Source organism: Amblyraja radiata, chromosome 19 (assembly GCF_010909765.2).
Source record: "Amblyraja radiata isolate CabotCenter1 chromosome 19, sAmbRad1.1.pri, whole genome shotgun sequence".
NCBI lineage: Eukaryota > Metazoa > Chordata > Chondrichthyes > Rajiformes > Rajidae > Amblyraja > Amblyraja radiata.
Window position 1 is genome coordinate 17,896,129 of NC_045974.1, and position 19,119 is coordinate 17,915,247.

General features: G+C 49.9%; 1 protein-coding gene across 15 annotated transcripts in view; it reads left to right on the plus strand.

The window, feature by feature from the left end:
• mical3 (microtubule associated monooxygenase, calponin and LIM domain containing 3) overlaps positions 1 to 19,119 on the plus strand; it is a 203,319-nt gene that overhangs the window by 132,907 nt on the left and 51,293 nt on the right. For 13 of the 15 annotated variants that reach the window (XM_033037780.1, XM_033037784.1, XM_033037782.1 and 10 more), the window contains 4 exons: positions 5,826 to 5,994; positions 8,549 to 8,778; positions 14,647 to 14,736; positions 17,328 to 17,453. In XM_033037780.1, coding sequence (XP_032893671.1) covers positions 5,826 to 5,994; positions 8,549 to 8,778; positions 14,647 to 14,736; positions 17,328 to 17,453 — 615 coding nt within the window. The remainder of the gene's footprint in view (positions 1 to 5,825; positions 5,995 to 8,548; positions 8,779 to 14,646; positions 14,737 to 17,327; positions 17,454 to 19,119) is intronic. The other 2 variants (XM_033037786.1, XM_033037790.1) reach the window with 2 other exon arrangements.

Consider the following 19,119-nt stretch of genomic DNA (forward strand, 5'->3'; position numbering starts at 1 on the left):
GGACTAGTGAGTTAACGTGTCGGGCAACATCCTCCTCATGACTAAAGAGCCAGCACCCAATCTGGCCGTGAATACTGAACGTAGCACATAGATTGCATGAGGTGGAAGTGAATCGTTGCTTCACATGGAAGGATGTCATGGGTCCCTGGGTGGTGGTGGGATGTGAAGAGGTGAAAGGACAAGCATTATTTCTCTGCAGTTGCAAGAGAAAGCGCGGGAAGGGGGGGTGGGGGAGCGGTTTTGTGGAGAAGGAAATTGTGAAGGAAACAGTGCCTACAGAAATGTGACAGGGAAAAGGAAGATGTGCATGGTGGTCACATGATAACTGGTGCCATGGAAGGAGAGGATAATGGGAACGCTCCACGTGTTCTGCGTAACTGGAGAGGGATTTGCGAGCAGCAGTGCAGGAAATGCTACAGGGAGTTGGTCAGCCATGGGGCAGAGGGAGCCATTGATGAGCGGAAAATACACCTCTCAGAAGCAGTGGTGTGGAAAGAGATGTCAGAGTAGATGAGGCAGAGACAGAGAGATCAGGAGACTGGAATGCAACTTAAGACCTTCATTGCTAACTTCCAGTCCTGGTTGTTAACCTGAAACATTAAAGGGCCTGTCCCACTTACACGACCTTTACAGGCAACTGCCGGCACCTGTCATAGGTCACCGACATTTTCAACATGTTGAAAATTCAGTGGCAACCAGAAAGACGCTACGACTCTTTGGAGACCTCTCACGACCATTGGAGACCTCTCACGACCATACATGCGACCCCTGGCGACATGTCGCAGGTGACCTCTCACGCCCTTAGGAGACCTCTCTCGACCATACCTGTATGGTCGTGAGAGGTCTTCTATGGTTGTGAGAGGTCTCCAAAGAGTCGTAGCATCATTCTGGTTGCCACTGAATTTTCAACATGTTGAAAATTACAGCGACCTATGACGGGTGCCGGCAGTCGCCTGTAAAGGTCGCGTAAGTGGGACAGGCCCTTAACGGCCTCTTGCTCCACAGATGTTGCCTGAGATGCTGAGTATTGTGCCAATATTTTCTTTTTCTGGGATCTTCTGTCTCAGTAAGATCACCTCTTGTTCTTCTAAACTCCAAAGCATGAGGGAATAGCCTACTTAATCTTTATTTGTAACATACTTGGGATCAACAAAGTGCGCCGTGCGTTGTCTCCAAGGTAAACACTTCCTTTCATAAGTAAGGAGACAAAGACAGGTGTCCAGTGACAAGGAAGGTGATGGGGATCCGGTAATACGTATTTGGGGATTTGAGGACCAGGATGAATGTTGGGACTTGATCGTGGGAGAATGACGGGACACAGCGACAAGGGAACAATGACAACAGGTGAGGACTGGTAGAGTGGAATGATGGTCATTGTTATCACAGAGGCTGCGGAAACCAGGAGGACGATGTGTTCCCTGTGAGAATGAGGATCTAACCATGAGGTGAAAGGAATGGATGCAGTCACAGAGGGGTTGATATTCGTCCATAAAACGTGTGTTGGTGTCTCTTCAGCTGCAAGAAGAAGAATAAGAATCCACTGAGAAGTGGAACAAAGGGTACCTTTATTGGTCAGGTTCCAGGAATGTTTAATTGTCAGGATCCAGGTATGTTGGGGATCCAGTAAAGCGGATTGATGGGGCTCCACTAAGAAGAGGAGCAAAGTGCATCAAACAGTGAGAGCCGCATGACTCCAGAGACATGAGGAACAATGGGAATGCACCAGACATGGAACCAAAGAGCCGTAGAGTGAGGAGAGAACAGGTAGCAGGGGATAGAGAGAGAATGAGCTGGATCAGGTAGAGGGAGAACAGGCGTAGAATGGGGTTAAGGAGAACAAACTTGGAGAGGAGAGAGGAAGAGTGAATGGGGAGCAGGAGTAGCAAGAGCGGGAAATTGTGTTCAGAGGGATCGGGGCTTGAGGAGGGAGTGAGCAATCGAGAAATATGAAAGGGGAAGCAAATGAAACAGGAGGAGGCTGTGTGGGAACAGGGAGTCGAGAAAGTAGGGGGAGGGAACAGGGAACAATGGGAAGGAACGGAGCGCGAGAGCAAACGGGGAACTGGGAGCAATGAGAGTGAATAAGCTGGGAAATGAGAGCGGGGAAGCAAACGAAACAGGGACCGGAGAGTGGACAGTGAAGGCCAAGTCATGAAATATATTCTAGTAGTATATTTTATAATGCCAGTAAGATCACTGGATATGGGAAGATGGGATGAAGGCAAGAACAGGGCTACAAGTGGATGATCAGCCGTGAATATTGTCGATTCTGAGTCGTACAGTACAGAAGCAGGCTCTTTGGCCCAACTTGTCCATGCCGACCAGATTTATAATTGTGCGAGTCCCATTTCACTGCCTTTGGCCCATATCCCACCCAACGTTCCAGGCATGTAGTTATCCAAATGTCTTTTAAATGTCACCATTATAGCTGCCTCTACAGCTTCCTCTTGGCAGCTCATTCCATGAATACACCACCTTCTACTCAAAGAAATTGAGCTTCAGATCTCTTTTTTCCCCTTCACCTTAATCCAATGACGTTCATTTCCCCCAGAGATGCTGCCTGACCCACTGAGTTACTCCAGCATTTTTTTGTCTATCTTTGGTGTAAACCAGCATCTGCAGTTCTTTTTTGTTACCTTTAGTTCTAGACTTTCTCTACCCTGGGAAAAAGACTATGACCATTCACCCTATCTATGCCCTTCATGATTTTATAAATCTCTGCAAGGTCACTCCACAGCCTCCTACGCTCCTTGGAAAAAAGTCAAGCCTGTCCAGTCCCACCTTATAACTCAGGCCTCCAGTCCTGTTAACATCCTGCAAAATCTGTTTTGCGTCCTTTCCAGCTTAACAATATCCTTCTTAGATAAGGACGACTGCACACAATACCCCAAATGTGGTCTCACCAATACCTTCAAGAGCAGGTTTGAAGTGCTGATGGACTACTGCCGCTGCTTCAGAGAGTGTGAGGGTGAGCAGGAAGCAGTGGGTGAGAGAAAACGGAGAAGAGATCAAACATCGAACATGGAAAGGGAGAATAAGCAGGGAACATAGAGGAGGAGGGGAGAGAGAAGGACAGTGAGGAGCGGGAGAGAGGGATAATGATCAGGGGGGGGGTGAGCAGGGGAGAGAGAGAAGGGGAAAATAATGAAACTAGAGAGTGGAGAGAAGGGTGTGGGAGAGGGATCAAGGAAAGCAGGATGGGTCAGCAAGAGGGAACAGTGAACAAACAGTAAAAAAAAATGGGAGCAGGAAACGCAACCGGAACGGAGGAGGAGAAGAAATTGAGAGCAGGCGGGAGAGCAGGAAATGGCATGGGACGGAGGGAGCAGGGGATGGGGGGGGAGTGAAGAACGGAGAGGGAACAAGATCGGGAGCAAGGACAGGGAGCGAACCGGGGGATGGAGCAGCGGAGGAACAGAGACCAGGGAACGTGGACCTGCAGACGGGACGGAGGGAGCACGAGATGGAGGGTGCAGGTAGGGGATGGGAATGGGACGGAACGAGCTGGGGACTGAGAGGGTGAATGAGGGGGAGGGAGCAGGGGGAGGGAACGGGACGGAGAGTGCAGTGGACCGGAAAGGGAGTGGAGAACGGGGAGGGAACAGGGATAGGGAGCAAGTAGGGGACGGGGGGCAGGAGGCGAGGACAGACGGAGCAGGGATCAGAAATATAAAACAAGTGAGCAAGCAGGAAATGGAGAGGAGGTACTGAGCAATGAGCGGGAGTGGGAGAGGGAAGAGGCCGAGCAGAAAAGGAACGAGCCAGAAAGATTTCGGAGCAAGGCCAAGATGGGAGTGAGCAATGGAAAAGCGAATGTTCATTGGTAGGTTGCTTATCCTTTGGCAAGGGTTTCGTCCTAGAGCAGTGGATTTCTTTGGCTCCGGCATTTTCTTCCTCTATCATTTTTACTGGGTATTTTAGCAGGAGAGTTCTCTGTACAATGACATTACATTCATCTTACTTGTGAGCTTCTACAGTGCATGAACTCAAGGTGGTCTCAGCGCTCAATGAAACAATCATAATTCAGCCTTGCTTGACTCGTGAGTGGGGACATACTGAGAAGGGCGAGCGATGCAAGCATGCATCCGGTGTGGGAAACCTCCGGGTAATATCAGAGTGAAACAGAGAAGAGATAAAATAGAGACTTTCATTGATATCACGTGGCAGGCAGCTCAGAACATCCCAGTGCTATTTACACCCAGCAAAGTCTAGTCCATTTCTCTCAGGGTTGCAGCCTACTTGATTTCACTCCATTTCTGAGGAGTGGAGGATGCCAATGCGTGAATTAATTTTTAACGTCAGCAGCTCGTTGCACAATTAATCACCATGTTGTCTTGACAGAGAGAGGTCTGGGTCCTGTGGCAAGACGACAGGAATTTAAGCTATAGAACAGAAGCGCTGGAATAACTCAGCGGGTCAGGCAGCATCTCTGGAGGACGTGGACAGCAGGCTGTGCTGTGTGGCCAGAACACTTGAACACAGAGGCACACTCTAAGCGCAGATAGACGCTCTCCAACTGCGCAAACCCATATGAGAGCACAGAAGCGATCTTACTCACTACCCATTTCCAAAGTAATGTAATGCTTGCAAGCCTTGCCTGTTCACTCTAAGTCTCTAAAAGTAAAACCACCAGTGGGAGCACGCAGTGGACCAAGCAGCCTCTGTGGAGAGAAAAGGAAGAGTTATCTTTCCATCAGCTGCAGTTGTTTTTATTTTCACGCTCCCACTAATAACCTTTTCCTAATTGCTTGATATCTAGTTCAGAAACCTGGATTGAGGGAAGCTTTATCAAGGATACTGGGCAGATTTATTTGCTCTTTAAAATTGTGCCCTGAAAACTGTCTGTGGATGTTCTCATCTCCGACCAAATAGCACGGCCCCTGTCCTACACTGAAATGTCAATCTGAATCGTGGGATCTTCATCAACTGGGCTAATGGGCTGAGGAATGACCGATGGAGTTTAATTCAGATAAATATGAGGTGTTGCATTTTCGAAAGACAAAGCAGGGCAGGACTTGCACAGTAAATGGTGGTGCCCTGGGGAGTGTTGTAGAACGTAGAGACCAATGAGTACATGGTCCCATGAAAGTGGTGAAACAGGCGGGTAGCTCTGACTGAAGAATGTTAAGCACAGTTTGCAGAGTGTCTCCATTCTGTTTACTCTAACTGTTAGTAGCTGCTTCAGGTACTGTGAGGACAGCAGTCCTGGACACGCCCACCGTTTACATTGGCGATAGCAGGGTAGGTCGTCAACCTCACAGCCCCAGGATCCAAACACACTGCGTTGCATTTACCCCTGTGGTGACCAGCGGGACAACACGGGGCCGGGCGAGTGAGGGGCAAGATGTGGGCGATGGGCTGTGACAGATGCAAGGTCGTGCATGGGGCAGAGGTGGCCAGCAGGAGTGTGGAACCAAAATCCACACGGCACCAGTGTCTTCAGTGGCCAAGGTGGGTAAATGGGTGTCTACTCGTGTGATGTCAGTACAGAGTGTTTAATTGTCATATGCACGAGGCCCAGAACAATGAAATCCTTACTTGCTGCAGCTTTACAGGTACACGATAAACAGTAAATTATCAGGCAAACCAGAGCGTGATAGTGCAAAACCAGAGTACGTAGTGTTGATTCCCTGGTCAGTGTTGTGTGTTCCCTTGGGCTGGGCTGCCACAGTATTATGTTCCCTTCCCTGCCCCAGATCAGTCTTGAGCCGCTTCAGTTAGCTCCTCTGTTGTCCCATTGCCTCTTGCGTCATTCGACTGTGCTCCCCGCTTCACCAATACTTCACCCACCCTCACTGACAATCTTCTTTTCTCTCCCGTGACAGAGCCTTGGCAGGCAAAGCGTCTGCGCGGCACTCCAGAGAGGATCGAGCTGGAGAACATCCGAGTGTCCCTGGAGCAGGAGGAAGATCTGCAGGAGGTGCCGGAGGAGACACTTGCTGAGCACAATCTGAGCAGCGCTTTGCACCAAACCAGCCAAGAGCCCGGCAGCAGGTCAGTGTCGGACAGGACGGCAGACCCCTCGGTGTCGCATCCTTGCATGGGCCAAATAAATCTCCCACCTTTCATCTAATCCAGACCCCCAATGTCTGGACCTACCTCGTCAGCCTAGTGTTTGTCTACCTCCGTCTCGCAGTGTTGTACATGTCTGATTACATTTGCTTTCTGGATGGTTGTGTAGTTTCTTTTCTGTGGTGTCTCGTATGCAACAGAAAATGCTGGCAATCCTCAGCGGGCCGGCCACCTCTGTGGGAAGAGAAACATAGTCAACGTTTCAGATCAAACACTTTCGTTAGAACTTGAAAAGTCCACACCTGAAATAAAATCTCTGTTTCTCTCTCCTTAGACACTGCCCGACCTGCTGAGTGGGTCTGTTATTGTCTCCTCGTGCATGACCCTGCTTGGAGCCATATTAGATTAGATTAGATTTACTTTATTAATCCCCTTATTCAGGGGAAATTCAGATGTCCTTGCAGCACACTAACAAAAATACAACATAGCATTCAAGAAGTTCAACACCAAAACACAAAAACATCCCCCCACAGTGGTTCCCACTGTGGGGGAAGGCACAAAGTCCAGTCCCCATCCTCTTGTCCACCCAGAGTCGGGCCTATTGAGGCCTCCACAGTCGCCGCCACGGCGCCCGATGTTCTCGCCGGGTGATGATGCTCCGGCGTCGGGAGAACCCTCAGCGGCTTGGGGTGCCAGGAACGGCCGCCTTCTTACCGGAGACCGCGGCTTCCAAGCCAACAGACCGCGTTTGACGGAGCTCCACACACTGGCGATCTCGGCGAGAGATCCCAGGCTCCGGGATGTAAAGTTCAGCGCCGCAGCTGGCCGCTCCACAGTGTTTTCATCGGCGGTCCCAACATACTGGAGTTCCAGCGCGGCGACCCAGGAAAGGCATCGCCCGCTCCGCAATAGCGCTCCAGCGCTGTGCCGCCGCCAAAGCCGAGGTTCTGGCCAGGTCCCCTCAGGAAACGTCGCTCCAGGACCCGCTGGTAGGCCGCGAGGACAGGTCGAAGGTACTGCTCGGAGGAAGGCAGCCTCTCCGACCAAGTAGGGACTTGAAAAAGCAGTTTCCCCCTTCCCCCCCACCACCCCCCACACATAAAAAGATTAGACCCCCCGACTACACACTTTAACGTACTAAAAATAATAAAAAAGAAGTGAAAAAAAACGGACAGCTGCAGGACAGGCAGCCGTACAGGACTGCGCCTCCTCAGCACCAAAACGGGCCCTACTCTTCTGCCCAACTCATCCATGTCTAAGCTAGTCTCACTTGCCTATGGTTGCCCCCTATCCATCTAAATCTTTCATAGAGTCGTAAAGTCGGACAGAATGGAAACAGGCCCATCGGCCCAGCTTGCCCACACCAACCAACATGTCGCATCTACACTAGTCCCACCTGCCTGCATTTGGCCCATATCCCATTAAGCCCATCCTATTCCATGTAACTGTGTAAATGTTTCTTAAACGTTGTGATAGTACCTGCCTCAACTATCGGCTCCTGCAGCTCGTTCCATATACCCACTACCCTTTGTATAAAAAAAAGTTACACCTCAGGTTCCTAGTAAACCTTTCCCTCCTCACCTTAAACTTATGTCCTCTGGTTCTCGATTCTCCTACTCTGGGCAAGAGACTCTGTGCGTTTACCTGATCTATTCCTCTCACAATTTATTTTCTACCCATTTACCTGTCGAAATGGTTTTTGCACTTTGTAATTGTACCCGCATCAACCACATCCCTGGCAACTTGATCCACGTATCTATCACCTCATATGTGAAAACCTTGCTCCTCAGGTCCCCTTTAAATCTTTCACTTCTCATCTTAAATCTATGCCGCCTAGTTTTAAACTTCCCCATGTATGCTCCTTGTGATTTTATAAACCAGTATAAGATTTATTTGGCAGGAATATCAGGCGGGGGATGAGGATCAGATTTCTCATTCAGTGTGGGTGTGGGGGATAGGAACTCCACAACTGAAAGGATGAGACAGACCAAAACCCTCATCACATTTAAACAGAGGGAAGTTAATCGGGCTATGGGGGAATAAAGAAAATTGAGATTAATGCAAGCCGGTGCAGACTCGATGGACTTATTTCTGTACAGTGTCTCTCTATGACTCTAAAAAAGGCAGATAATGCTGGAATGCTGCACAGAAGGTCAGGCAGCATATGTGGAGAAGAACAGAGAGTAAATATTTCAAGCCAAATTCCTTTGCCAGAACCTTTTGGATGTGAGCGTGGAGAGCTGCAATCTACATACAGTGCTGGGAGGTGGGATCAGGGTGAGGAACTCATTATTGATCGCCTTGCAAAGGATGGGCTTCATTTTGTGCTGCGTATTTTCTACACGACTGTGATTTCACCTGCTGGTCTTGTCCTGCCTATCTCACTCTGTCTCGTCCTGTGTATCCTGCCGGACAGTGCTTAATTTCCGTGCAGTCTCTGCCTCTGTTGCAATCTCTGTATGTCCGCTAATTTATCCACCCTACTATCACTGTTGGAGCCAGGGCACTGCTTACCAAGTGACATATCTGCATTCAGTTGCAGCAGCTCTGAGTACGAAATGGAGGAGGACGAGGAGGAGGAGGAGGAGGAGGAGGAAGATGAGGAGGACAAGGAGGATAAGAGAGATGAGGAAGATATGTTGTCTCCCTCAGTGGACGGAGTACCATGGAGAAAAGCAGCAGAGGCCCAGCAGTTGCTGAAGAAAAATTCAGAGGAAGACAGCGAGGCAGAGAGCGAGGATGAGGGACATTCACAATCGAGTTACGGTGAGTGACACTGTCCGACGTGCAGGAGCTTCCTTCTGAGGTGATTATCATTAGCCGAGGAAACTTTTGAACTAATTGTCTAAACCCTAGATCATTGCAGGGCGCTGCTCCCAGTCAAAGGCCAGTTGTCATCGGTCCTTTGGAGTTTACAAAGCAAGTGGGGAGGCGAGTGGAGCTTGGCCTCCTGGAAGGGTGTCTAACGTAGAGCTGATCTCCAGAGGGCTCGCTGGAGAGAGGAAGCAGTGCATGCGGATGGATCTATTGGGAAGTCGACTATACGGGAAGGACCGAGTTCAGTGGGAGAGTTAAAATATTGTAGGTGCGGAGTTCAGGACAAGAGTTAGTGTACTGGAGGCATTGAGCTCCAAGGGAGAGTTAATACACCAGGGATACATAGGAGTTGGAGATGTTAATACACGGGATATATGGGGGGTCAGAGGGAATAATGAACTAGGGATTTATAGGGAATGGGGGTCAATACACTGGAAACTAGTTATGACTAGTTATGTACGTGCAGCGGGAGTTAACAAACTGGAGATGTTTAATAAGGGCAGGGGGAGTTATTGCACCAGAAGGATCAGCTTAATTGATGTAGCAGAACCCAAATGATGTGAGTTGGGTTCAATGGGAGTTAATGTAATGGATCATTGACCCCCTCGCGCCTGTTCTGCCGTTCACTGAGATCTTGACCCGAGTGCCACTCTCCTGCACCAACCCCATTTCCCTCGATTGCCTGAACATCTAAATGTCTCTGTTTGAGCCCACGCAGTTACAGAGCCTCCACAACCTTCCTGTGTAGAAAATTCCAAACATTCCCACTTCCCTGGGTGAAGCATCATGTGCCTTGTCTATCGATTCCCATGTGCTGTGTTCAATGCAGTTTATTGTCACGTGTACCGAGGTACAGTGAAAAGCTTTTTGTAACGTGCTAACCAGTCTGCAGAAAGACTATACATAATTACAATCAATCCATTTACAGTGTATATGATAAGGGAATAACGTTTAGTGCAAGTTAAAGCCAGCAAAGTCCGATCAAGGATCATCAAAGAGGTAGATAGTAGTTCAGCACTTTTCTCTGGTTGTGTTAGGATGATTCAGTTGCCTGCTCCAAAATCTCTCAGTTCTTTCTCACGTGTCGTTCCAACCCTGAAAGGCTGATCCTTTATTTTAATATTTTAACCCAGCCTCTTGACACCACACCCAGAAGAAAGAGCATCAGCTCTGACAAACCCCACAATAATTTTGTGTCATCAATGAGATCATCTCACTAAACTCGAGACAACAGGCCCGGTCCACAGTCTGCTTTGGCCTTTATTGTGAGACAGTGTGAGCAGGAGTAAACTCCCTGACTGCAAATTATACATGGCTCTGGTGAGAACATACCTGGAGTATTGGGTAATTTTAGCAAGAACATAAAACAGTACACCACAGGAACAAGTCCTACAGCCCACATTGTTGATGCCAATCACGATGCCAAATTAAACTAATCCCATCTGCCTTCACATGATCCACATCCCTCTATTCCATTCCTGTTCATAGGCTTCTTAAATGTCACTATGGTATCTTGATTAAACCACCACCACTGGCCATGCATTCCAGGCACCTTTGATTAAAAAAACACATTCTCCACACATCTCCTTTAAACTTTCTCCCTCTCACCTTAAAGTTATGCCCTCTAGTTTTTGACACTTCCACCCTGAGAAAAATATTTTGGTGAATACCGATCCAAAATACTCAGTTCTTCGCCCACCTCCTCTAAAGATCTTCTTACACCTGAAAAGTCAACAGATTGGTTCTTGTGATGGGGATGGGTTGTAGGAGGAAAGATTGGGTGCTCCCGTCTCCCCTAACGACGAGTGGGATTAATTGTAAATTAATTGGCCTCTGTAATATTACCCCTGGTTTGTAGGGGGTGGATGAGAGAGTAGGATCAAGTAGTACTAGTGCGAACGGGTGATGGGTGGTCAGCGTGGACTTGATGGGCCAAAAGGCCTGTTTCCATACTGTATCTTTCAATCATTCAATCAGTGTGGAATTCTTTGCCCTGGGGAGGTGTGGAGGCTTGCGGAGCTCATTTAAAGCCGATTGATACATTTCTGGAATTGAGGAGATATGAGGATGGAACCAGGAACTGGAGGTAGAAGATCCTGATGAATGATAGAGCAGGCTGGGATGAATAGATTGCTTTTTTTCTTTTCGTATTAACTCCCTCAGAGGACAAAACCACATGCCATGAATCAATATGATGAATCTTGTACTCACTTTCCTGAGGTAGGGAGACAATACCTTCGCTCGGTGCCTGCCTCTTTGCTGCTCCAGTGAAGATAAGGCCTTGTGCTGGAGAGTTAATGCATGGGACGGAGATGGGAAAGTGGAAGTGGCAGTGGTTTGTTGGGCAGAGATCAGTGGGAGAGGCTGTGACTGGACAAGTAACCCAGAGCCCTGGACTAACATTCCCACCAGAGGAACGGAGGAATTTAATTTCTGTTAGTATTCAGAATTAGAAATGACAACCACTCATCTGGTTTACCAATGTTCTTCAGGGCAAAGAATCCAGCTTCTAACCTGTCTAAATACAACAAAAACTCTGCAGCTAGGCAAAATCCCAGCTGCAGTTCTGAAGATCTGCGTTCCAGAACTAGCGATGCCTCTGGCCAAGCGGTTCCACTACAGAGTGGAAAATTGCCCACGTGCGTCTGGCAGATTGTGAATTCTGTAGCCTCACGCACACTCTTCCCTGCAATCATTGAGAATGGGGATATTCCCAGAGCTTCCTCGGCCTGTCAGCTGCTGAATTGTCCACCATTATCCGAGCTGTGTCGCTGGGTGTGAGATTGCTTTAGTTTAGTTTAGTTTAGTTTAGTTTAGTTTAGTTTAGAGATACAGCGAGGAAATAGGCCCTTCAGCCCACCGAGTCCGTGCCGAACTCCAGCAATTGCGTGCAGTTTTTGCTGTGCAACACAGACGATCCTGCCCTACAGTTTCCTCCGGCTGGCATCATCTGCAGCCTCTCCTGGTACTACACCATCCTTTATGCCTCATGAACCAGGAAACATAGAAAATAGGTGCAGGAGTAGGCCATTCGGCCCTTCGAGCCAGCATCGTCATTCAATATGATCATGGCTGATCATGTTACCCAGATCCTAATGGTACAGTCATATTTCCTTTCATATTTCCATAATGTAGAAGTGGGCCATTCAGCCTATCAAGTCAGTGCCAGCTCTTGGCACATTCCTAATCCCTCACTGTTCTAATCCCACATTCCCACAAAATCCCCCAGATTCTATCCTTCACAAGGGCCAATGCTCAGCATCCAATTAACTTGCCAACTTGCACGAGTTTGGGACATGGGAGCACCCGGAGGAGACCCATCCAATCACAGGGAGAACATGCAAACTCCACACAGATAGCACCAGAAGTTGGGGATTGAAATGGGGTTGCTGGAGCTGTGAGGCAGTAGCTGTGCCACCGTGCTACCCAATGAGCTGCAGATTGTGGGAGCGTATGCTGCAGTAATCTGAGTCTTGGTGAAACCGCACCTGGTCTCCTTACCGAAGAAACAATGTACATGCCAAAGAGGGAATGCAGTGTTTAGTTTAGTTTAGAGATGCAGCTCGGACAAAGGCCCGACCAGTGATCCCCGCACACTTACATTATCCTACACAATAGGGGACAATTTACAATTATACCAAGCCAATTAACCTATACGTCTTTGGAACGTGGGGTAAAGCGGAGATCCTGGTGAAAACCCACGCAGGTCATGGGGAGAACGTACAAACTCCATACAGACAGCACCCGTGGTCAAGATCGAACCCGGGTCTCTGGCGCTGTAAGCGAGTAGCTTTACCGCAGCACCATCGTGCCATCCGGTGAAGTGAAGATTCATCAGACTACCTCCAAGGATGGTGGGACTGCCAGGTGGAGTGAGTCTGCATTCTCTAGAGTTTGGAGGAATGACTGGAGATCCCTTTGAAATGCACAGATCAACAACAGGCTAGACACAGGGAGGATGATTCCCTGAACGAGGAGTCCAGGACTAGGGAACAGTCTCAGAATTTGGATGAGAACTGGGAATCGGACTGAGATTCTTTGTGCCCCTGGTGACAAACACATGGAATTCTCTACCCCAGAGTGCGGTGTAGGTTCAGTCATGGAATCCATTCAAAAAAGTTTGATCAATGTTTGGATATTAAAGGAACCATGGCTCACGGGGAGAGAGCAGTAAAATGGGGCTGAGCTGATGAAAAACAATCTTGTTGAATGGCAGCACAGGCATGAAGAAGCTGGAGTAGCCATGGGCCCTAGTTCGTACGTCTGAGTATATCACTCCACCCTGGTGATTGCGAAGGAATGCCAAGTGGTTACAGTTCAGGCAGAGTTGGGAGTTTGGAAATTGATAGAATTCTGGAGATTTTTTGTGGGTTTCTGTGGGTCTGCTGAGGTTTTGGTGAGAATGTTGAGAAATTCCTTCCTTTTATTTTTAAATCTGTTATTATTGGCAAGGAAGGTGGTGTGAGCTTCACTGCTCCCCCACACCCGCCCTCCTGGCGCCGTGACTGTCAATTTGACCTCAATCAGCATTAACTGGCAAGTAGGCTTAAGGTGTGGTGAGGCGGTGTCTGTTTCTGGATCTTGGAGGTTCTCTTTCATTTCCTGAAGTGGTGCAGGTGAGAATTGCCTGTTTGATCGAGTGTGAGGTTTCTAGTCTTAAGAATGGACAAGTAATTGGGTGGGCAGGGTGGCGAGGGGGTAGGGGTGCGATTCATCAAATATGGGATAGAATGGCAAATTAAAGGTACAATTCCCATCACTGATGACCTAAAGAATAAAGAGGCTCTGAGGTATTGCAGTGCCTCCCTGCAGTCTTGGTGCAGGCCTGTGGAAGGTGAAGAGGCTGCAGGCCTCTATCATATCCGGGATCTCTCAGGATCCAATCTTGGATGATCCATGGGATGCAATCACTACATCTCGCGCTACTCCATTGGCTTGCTCAGCATCAGGTCTGTCAAGGCCAGCTTTCATTGGCTGCACCTTGCACCAGGAAGCCCACTGAACTGGCTGAGAGTTGTGAGCAGGAGCACACCAAGATTTATTCAGCTATGTTCATTACTCCACACTCGCCCACCCTCCACCCCACAGCCTCAGACAGCGCTGGTAACTGGGGCAGAGCAGGGTGTGAACAGCCGATCCTGTCCCAGCAGCAGAAATAGGCACCAAAGACCAACTAGCAGTGATCTGGTGGGGCAGAGATAAAGATGTTAATCTTACCTAGGCTCCTCGGTCATCCTGGCCTTGGTCACTGCAGCCATCACAGCCCAGCAGAAGCAAGGGGGCAAAGATAAACCCCGCCCTGAGACTCTAGCTCTGCTCCCAATTGAGAACTCCCTCCCCCCTCGCCAAGGATGCCTGTGTAAGATTACCTCTCTAAACATCAACCAGACTGGCCTCTCTGAATTTCCTGCACTAACTGTACTTCATGTTTTCCTTTACCCCACTCTGTGCGTGTGTGTATGTGTGTGTTTGTCTGTCTGTGACTGTATTTATTTATCCATCTGTGTGTGGGACTGTATGTGTGTGTGCGTCTATGGCCATATACATGTGTGGGGATATGGATGGGATTTCACTTGTATGTGCATGTATCTATTTCTGTCTAAATGTTTTTTTAATGTCTGTGTGTTTGTGTGTGTCTCATGGCTGTGGATCAATGTATGTCTGTCTGTGTGTGACTATATCTTTGTATGCAACTATGACGGTATAAATCTGTGGAACTGCACATGTATATGCCTGTGTGCGTGTGTATGTGTGTGTGTGTGTGTGCGTGTGTGTGTGTGTATGTGTTCCTCTTCCTCCCTCCCTCTCTCTCTGAAGAGGGCGAGTACTGCCCCTGGGAGAAGGAGCTCCAGTTTGGGCTCTGGGTCCATCAACTGTCTGATGAAGAGGACAACCATGTGTTCAGAGGTATCTGCTTTGCTTCTCTGCAAGTACAGAGCTCAACAGCACTAATCAGATACAATCCACCCCTTTAAAGCGGGCACCAGCTGCTTTGTGATTGCACGGGCAGAGGCTGGAGCTCACAATTGGTGGCAGCCGGAACAAAAATTCAGTTCAAAGCGACGGGGATTGGGAGAGGAAGGTGTGGTCAAGACAATGCTTTTTACACAGTCAGAGGGACAGGTCTTGTGTGCAGACTCCCCATTTATGATGGGAATGCATGCAGGGGAATGCCCGGCAAATACTATCATCCACACAGAACTGTCACGCTGGACTGCATGGACTGTCCACTCTAACGCTCCACTTACGACATCACAGTGTGATCACCAACACTAGGGATCGGGGCACTGGCAATGGGAGCAATCCGTCACGGGGCATGGACCGTCACAGAGTTGCTATCTCAGCCCAGAGGGAGAATCTCCCTCACACTTACATTGTTTAGCGTTTTGCCCGCATTGTTGGCGCACACTCACCACCCTGGGAAGCCCTGGCACACACACACTCATGACCCTGGGCTATCCTGATTCTCTTTCTCTTTCCCTCTCCCTCCCTCCCCCCCCTCCCTCTCCCTCTCCCTCTCCCTCATTCTCTCTCTTTTTCTTCCTCCTCCCCCCCCACCCCCCCCCCCCCCCCCCGGGCTGTTCTCTCTCTCTCTCTCGCATGCACGCACACTCACTCACGACTCTGGGCTGTCCTTTCTCTCTCACACACACACACACCACCCAGGGATGCCCTGGCACACACACTATAGTCACTGGGCTTGATTGGAAATGACAGTTCCCATGTTCCGCCTGTCACCGACTCTCTCCAGCACACCCTGTGTGCCCCTCAGCATCTGGGCCACACTGCAACTTCCTTTGCTGATGACATTAACCCCTCCTGGAGTGGAGAGCATTGCTGCCTAACACTGGAGTGTGTGGGTGCTGAGTGCCTCCAGCTCCGCAGCTTGATCCGCTGTGTGCTGCACTTGTCCGGCTGTTGATGGTGAGTGTTTCTCACCGCCCTCGAGGTCTCTGCATGGCTTGTGGCCTGTATCTGCGTGTGTGCACTAACTTGCTTTACACAGTGTCCAGCAGAGGCATTCTTCGCTGTTGCACATAGCCCCATGTTTTTGTCCCAGACTGTGTGGCAGGGGGAGAGCTGGGCTATGCAAAGCTGTGAGGTGCTGTGCTGGGTGGGGTGAGTCTGTGCCATGTAGGAGTGGCCTGAACCACGGTGTGGAACGCTGGGCTGGCACTGCCCATCATTGCCAGGCTGCGCTGTGGTGTTTGCTGCAGGGCTGGTCATGGTCAGGCCTAGCCAGGCTGGAGGATCGGACTGGGCTGGGAGGATTAGATGGTGCTTGGAGGACTGGATGGGGCTGGGAGGACTTGGATAGGAAGACTGGAGGAAGGTTGGAGTCCAGGGCTGGGAGGATGAAACAGGGCTGGGAAGACTGGGTTGGGAAGACCACATAAAGCTGGGAGCACTGTTCTGGAAGGTTGGACCAGGCTGGGAGAACGGGACTGGGCTAGGAGAACGGACAAGGTTGGGAGGACTGGACTGGGAGGACCGGGTTGGGCCGAGACAGGTGAGGATGGTTTTGGGTTAAGAGGACTGGATTTTGTGTCGGACAGGATTGGGTGGACTCTTTTCTGGATTAGGGAATAATGGGAGCAGGGAGAATGCCTGATAGTGCAGGAATTCATGAATCCAGGTGAGCACCTGGATGGGAAGGAATCATGACCAGATTTGACCGTTGTGTTCAGTGCTAGGTTCTGCTGTATAGTCACAGTAAGATAATTCCTGAAGGGGACCAGAGGCTGGAATATTGGGCGTTTTCGGAAGTAAGAATAATTGTACAGGAATTTGTTGGGAAAGAACAGGATTGGGGTCAGTGGCAGGAATTTTTGTGGTTCCAGAGACAAGTCAGTTACTCAGTACATTAAAGAGATCAGTTGATGTATTGGTATGAAGGGAATTGAGGGGCATGTGGATAGTGCAGGAAAATGATGTCCAGACAGAAAATCAGCCGTGATCTTGAATGGCAGAGATACGAGGGGCCGAATGGCCCACCCCTGCCTCTGTTGTCCTCTCAGGCCTATGGAGAGTAAACAGAAGGAGGGTGTTCCATGCAGGAGGTTCTGGGACCAGTGGGGCTACGGGCAAAAGGGAAATACAAGGGGAAACAAGAGTTCCCAGAGAGTTTAGGTCCTCACTCGCCCTGCTGCGGGGTTGTGGGAACAGGGTCAGACGGTGCTGTCAAAAATGAATTGCATGGGGTGGGGGGGGGGGGGAGAGAGAGAGACTCAGACTCAGGGCTGAAAGGAAAGTATGGGATTGCTTTGCCAGGTGCCAGCATAGACTGACCGGCCTGGTGTGGTGACTATGAGCTGGAGAGGGAGCGTGCCTCTCCAACAACTCTGCTGCACTGTGCTGCTCATTGCATGCATTTCTCCGCTCTTTGCATCTGCTCTCTATGTTCCATGGTCTGCCTCACTTTTCTGTGATCTCTCTTTCTCCACCCTCCTTTCCGCTCCCATTCCTGTCGCTTCACTGGCCCCGCACCTACGGAGCAGCTTCGAGCCTGAGGGTGCGTCAGCTCGTCAGCCCCATTGATCCGCTGGAAATCAAGGCGGACGTGCACTGGACACACATCACGGGCCAGGAAGGGGCAATCCTTCCAGCAGCCCCAGACCCAGAAGGTACGGAGCAGTGTCAGAGTCCACAAGGGGGCGTCATGTAGGAGAGATGCCACCGAGGGCAAGACAGTGCCAAGGCAGCGGGGCAGTGGGCACAGTGGTGCTGGAAACAGCAGAGTACAGGCTGACCATGCATCGGGACCGTGTGTGGGAGGGTGGCACGCACAGGGATCATGTGTGGGAGAATGTTGCATGCTGAGGGTGACACACACTGGGGCCGCATGTGGGAGGGGGTTGCACTGGGACCGCATGTGGGTGGGTGACGTGCTGGGACCGCATGTCGGTAGGGGGTCGCATTGGGACCGCATGTGGGATGGGGTCACGCATGGGCCATGTGTGCGAGGGAGTCACGCATTGAGACTGCATGTGGGAGGGAGATCATGCACTGGGACTGCATGTGGGAGAGGGTCACGCATGGGCCATGTGTGTGAGGGTGTCACGCATTGAGACCGCATGTGGGAGGGTGATCACGCATTGAGACTGCATGTGGGAGGGTGATCACGCACTGGGACTGTGTGTGGGATGGGGTCACGCATTCAGACCGCATGTGGGAGGGGTCGCACTGGGACCGTGTGTGGGGGAGTGTCACATGCCCAGACAGTGTGTGGGAGGTGCTGAATGGTGAGTGTACAATCTTCCTGCACCAACTAATAACTACGTTCCCAGATTATAGATGGAGCTCACTTTTCCGAGCCTCCTTTGCCTGTTGCTTGTCTTCTCGAGGAGACCGTCTAGTTCCTGCCTGGAGCCTTTTTCACACCTCTACCTTATGTGCATTTTATTAAAGTCTTTTTCCCTGTGTCAGCTTTGAATTGCCTGTGTTTCCCATTACAACCTCATCCTCGCATGAATAAACTGACAAGCAGAACATCTTTTACTATCGTTTGCAGTTTAAGTTATTAAACTTCAAAACCCTTCACTGATCTTAACACTTTTCGAAGAAAGGGTCTCGACCCAAAACGTCACGTCTTCCTTTTCTCCAGAGACACTGTCTGACGCTCTGAGTTACTCCAGCTTTTTGTATCTTACTCCCCACCTACCCAGGCTGGGGCATTCCAATGAGTTGGTGGATGTGTGTAAGAGGAGACGGATCACTGGGGATCATATCAGAGGCCCACGGACCCAGGAGGAAGTATTGGGCAGGATATTCTCCTGGAATCAAACAAACATTGCTGGGATGCGTACATCTCTATTCCTGTTGCACAATAGAACTCCGATAATCCGGTATTTTGTTCGTTTAGAAATCCCAATGGTTGGGCATCTGGCTCGTACGTTAGTCCAGCGTGTGAGCTAGGGGTCTGGAGTGCACGCCAGTCGTGTGGTCGGAGATGGTCTCCAGAGTGTCGGTGAAACTTGTGCTGACAAGCGGACTCTCATCAGCTACTGCTTCTTGACCGGTTTAAACACACCGGGCTACTGGACAGTTATCATCTACCATGACCCATAACGCCAAGGTGAAATAAAAGTGGCCATTTGGATATTGACAGGAGTAGCGTTCAATAATCTGTGAAATCTGCAGTACATTTGGTGGACATTGCAGTCATCATGCATTGAAGCTGGAGGTAATGAACGACGAGTGTGTAAATGGGCTACTTTGCCCTGCAGGGTTGAGAATTTCTGGAGCTGTAATCACCCAAGCATGCAATTAGCATTCACCGTGCTCCTGAGC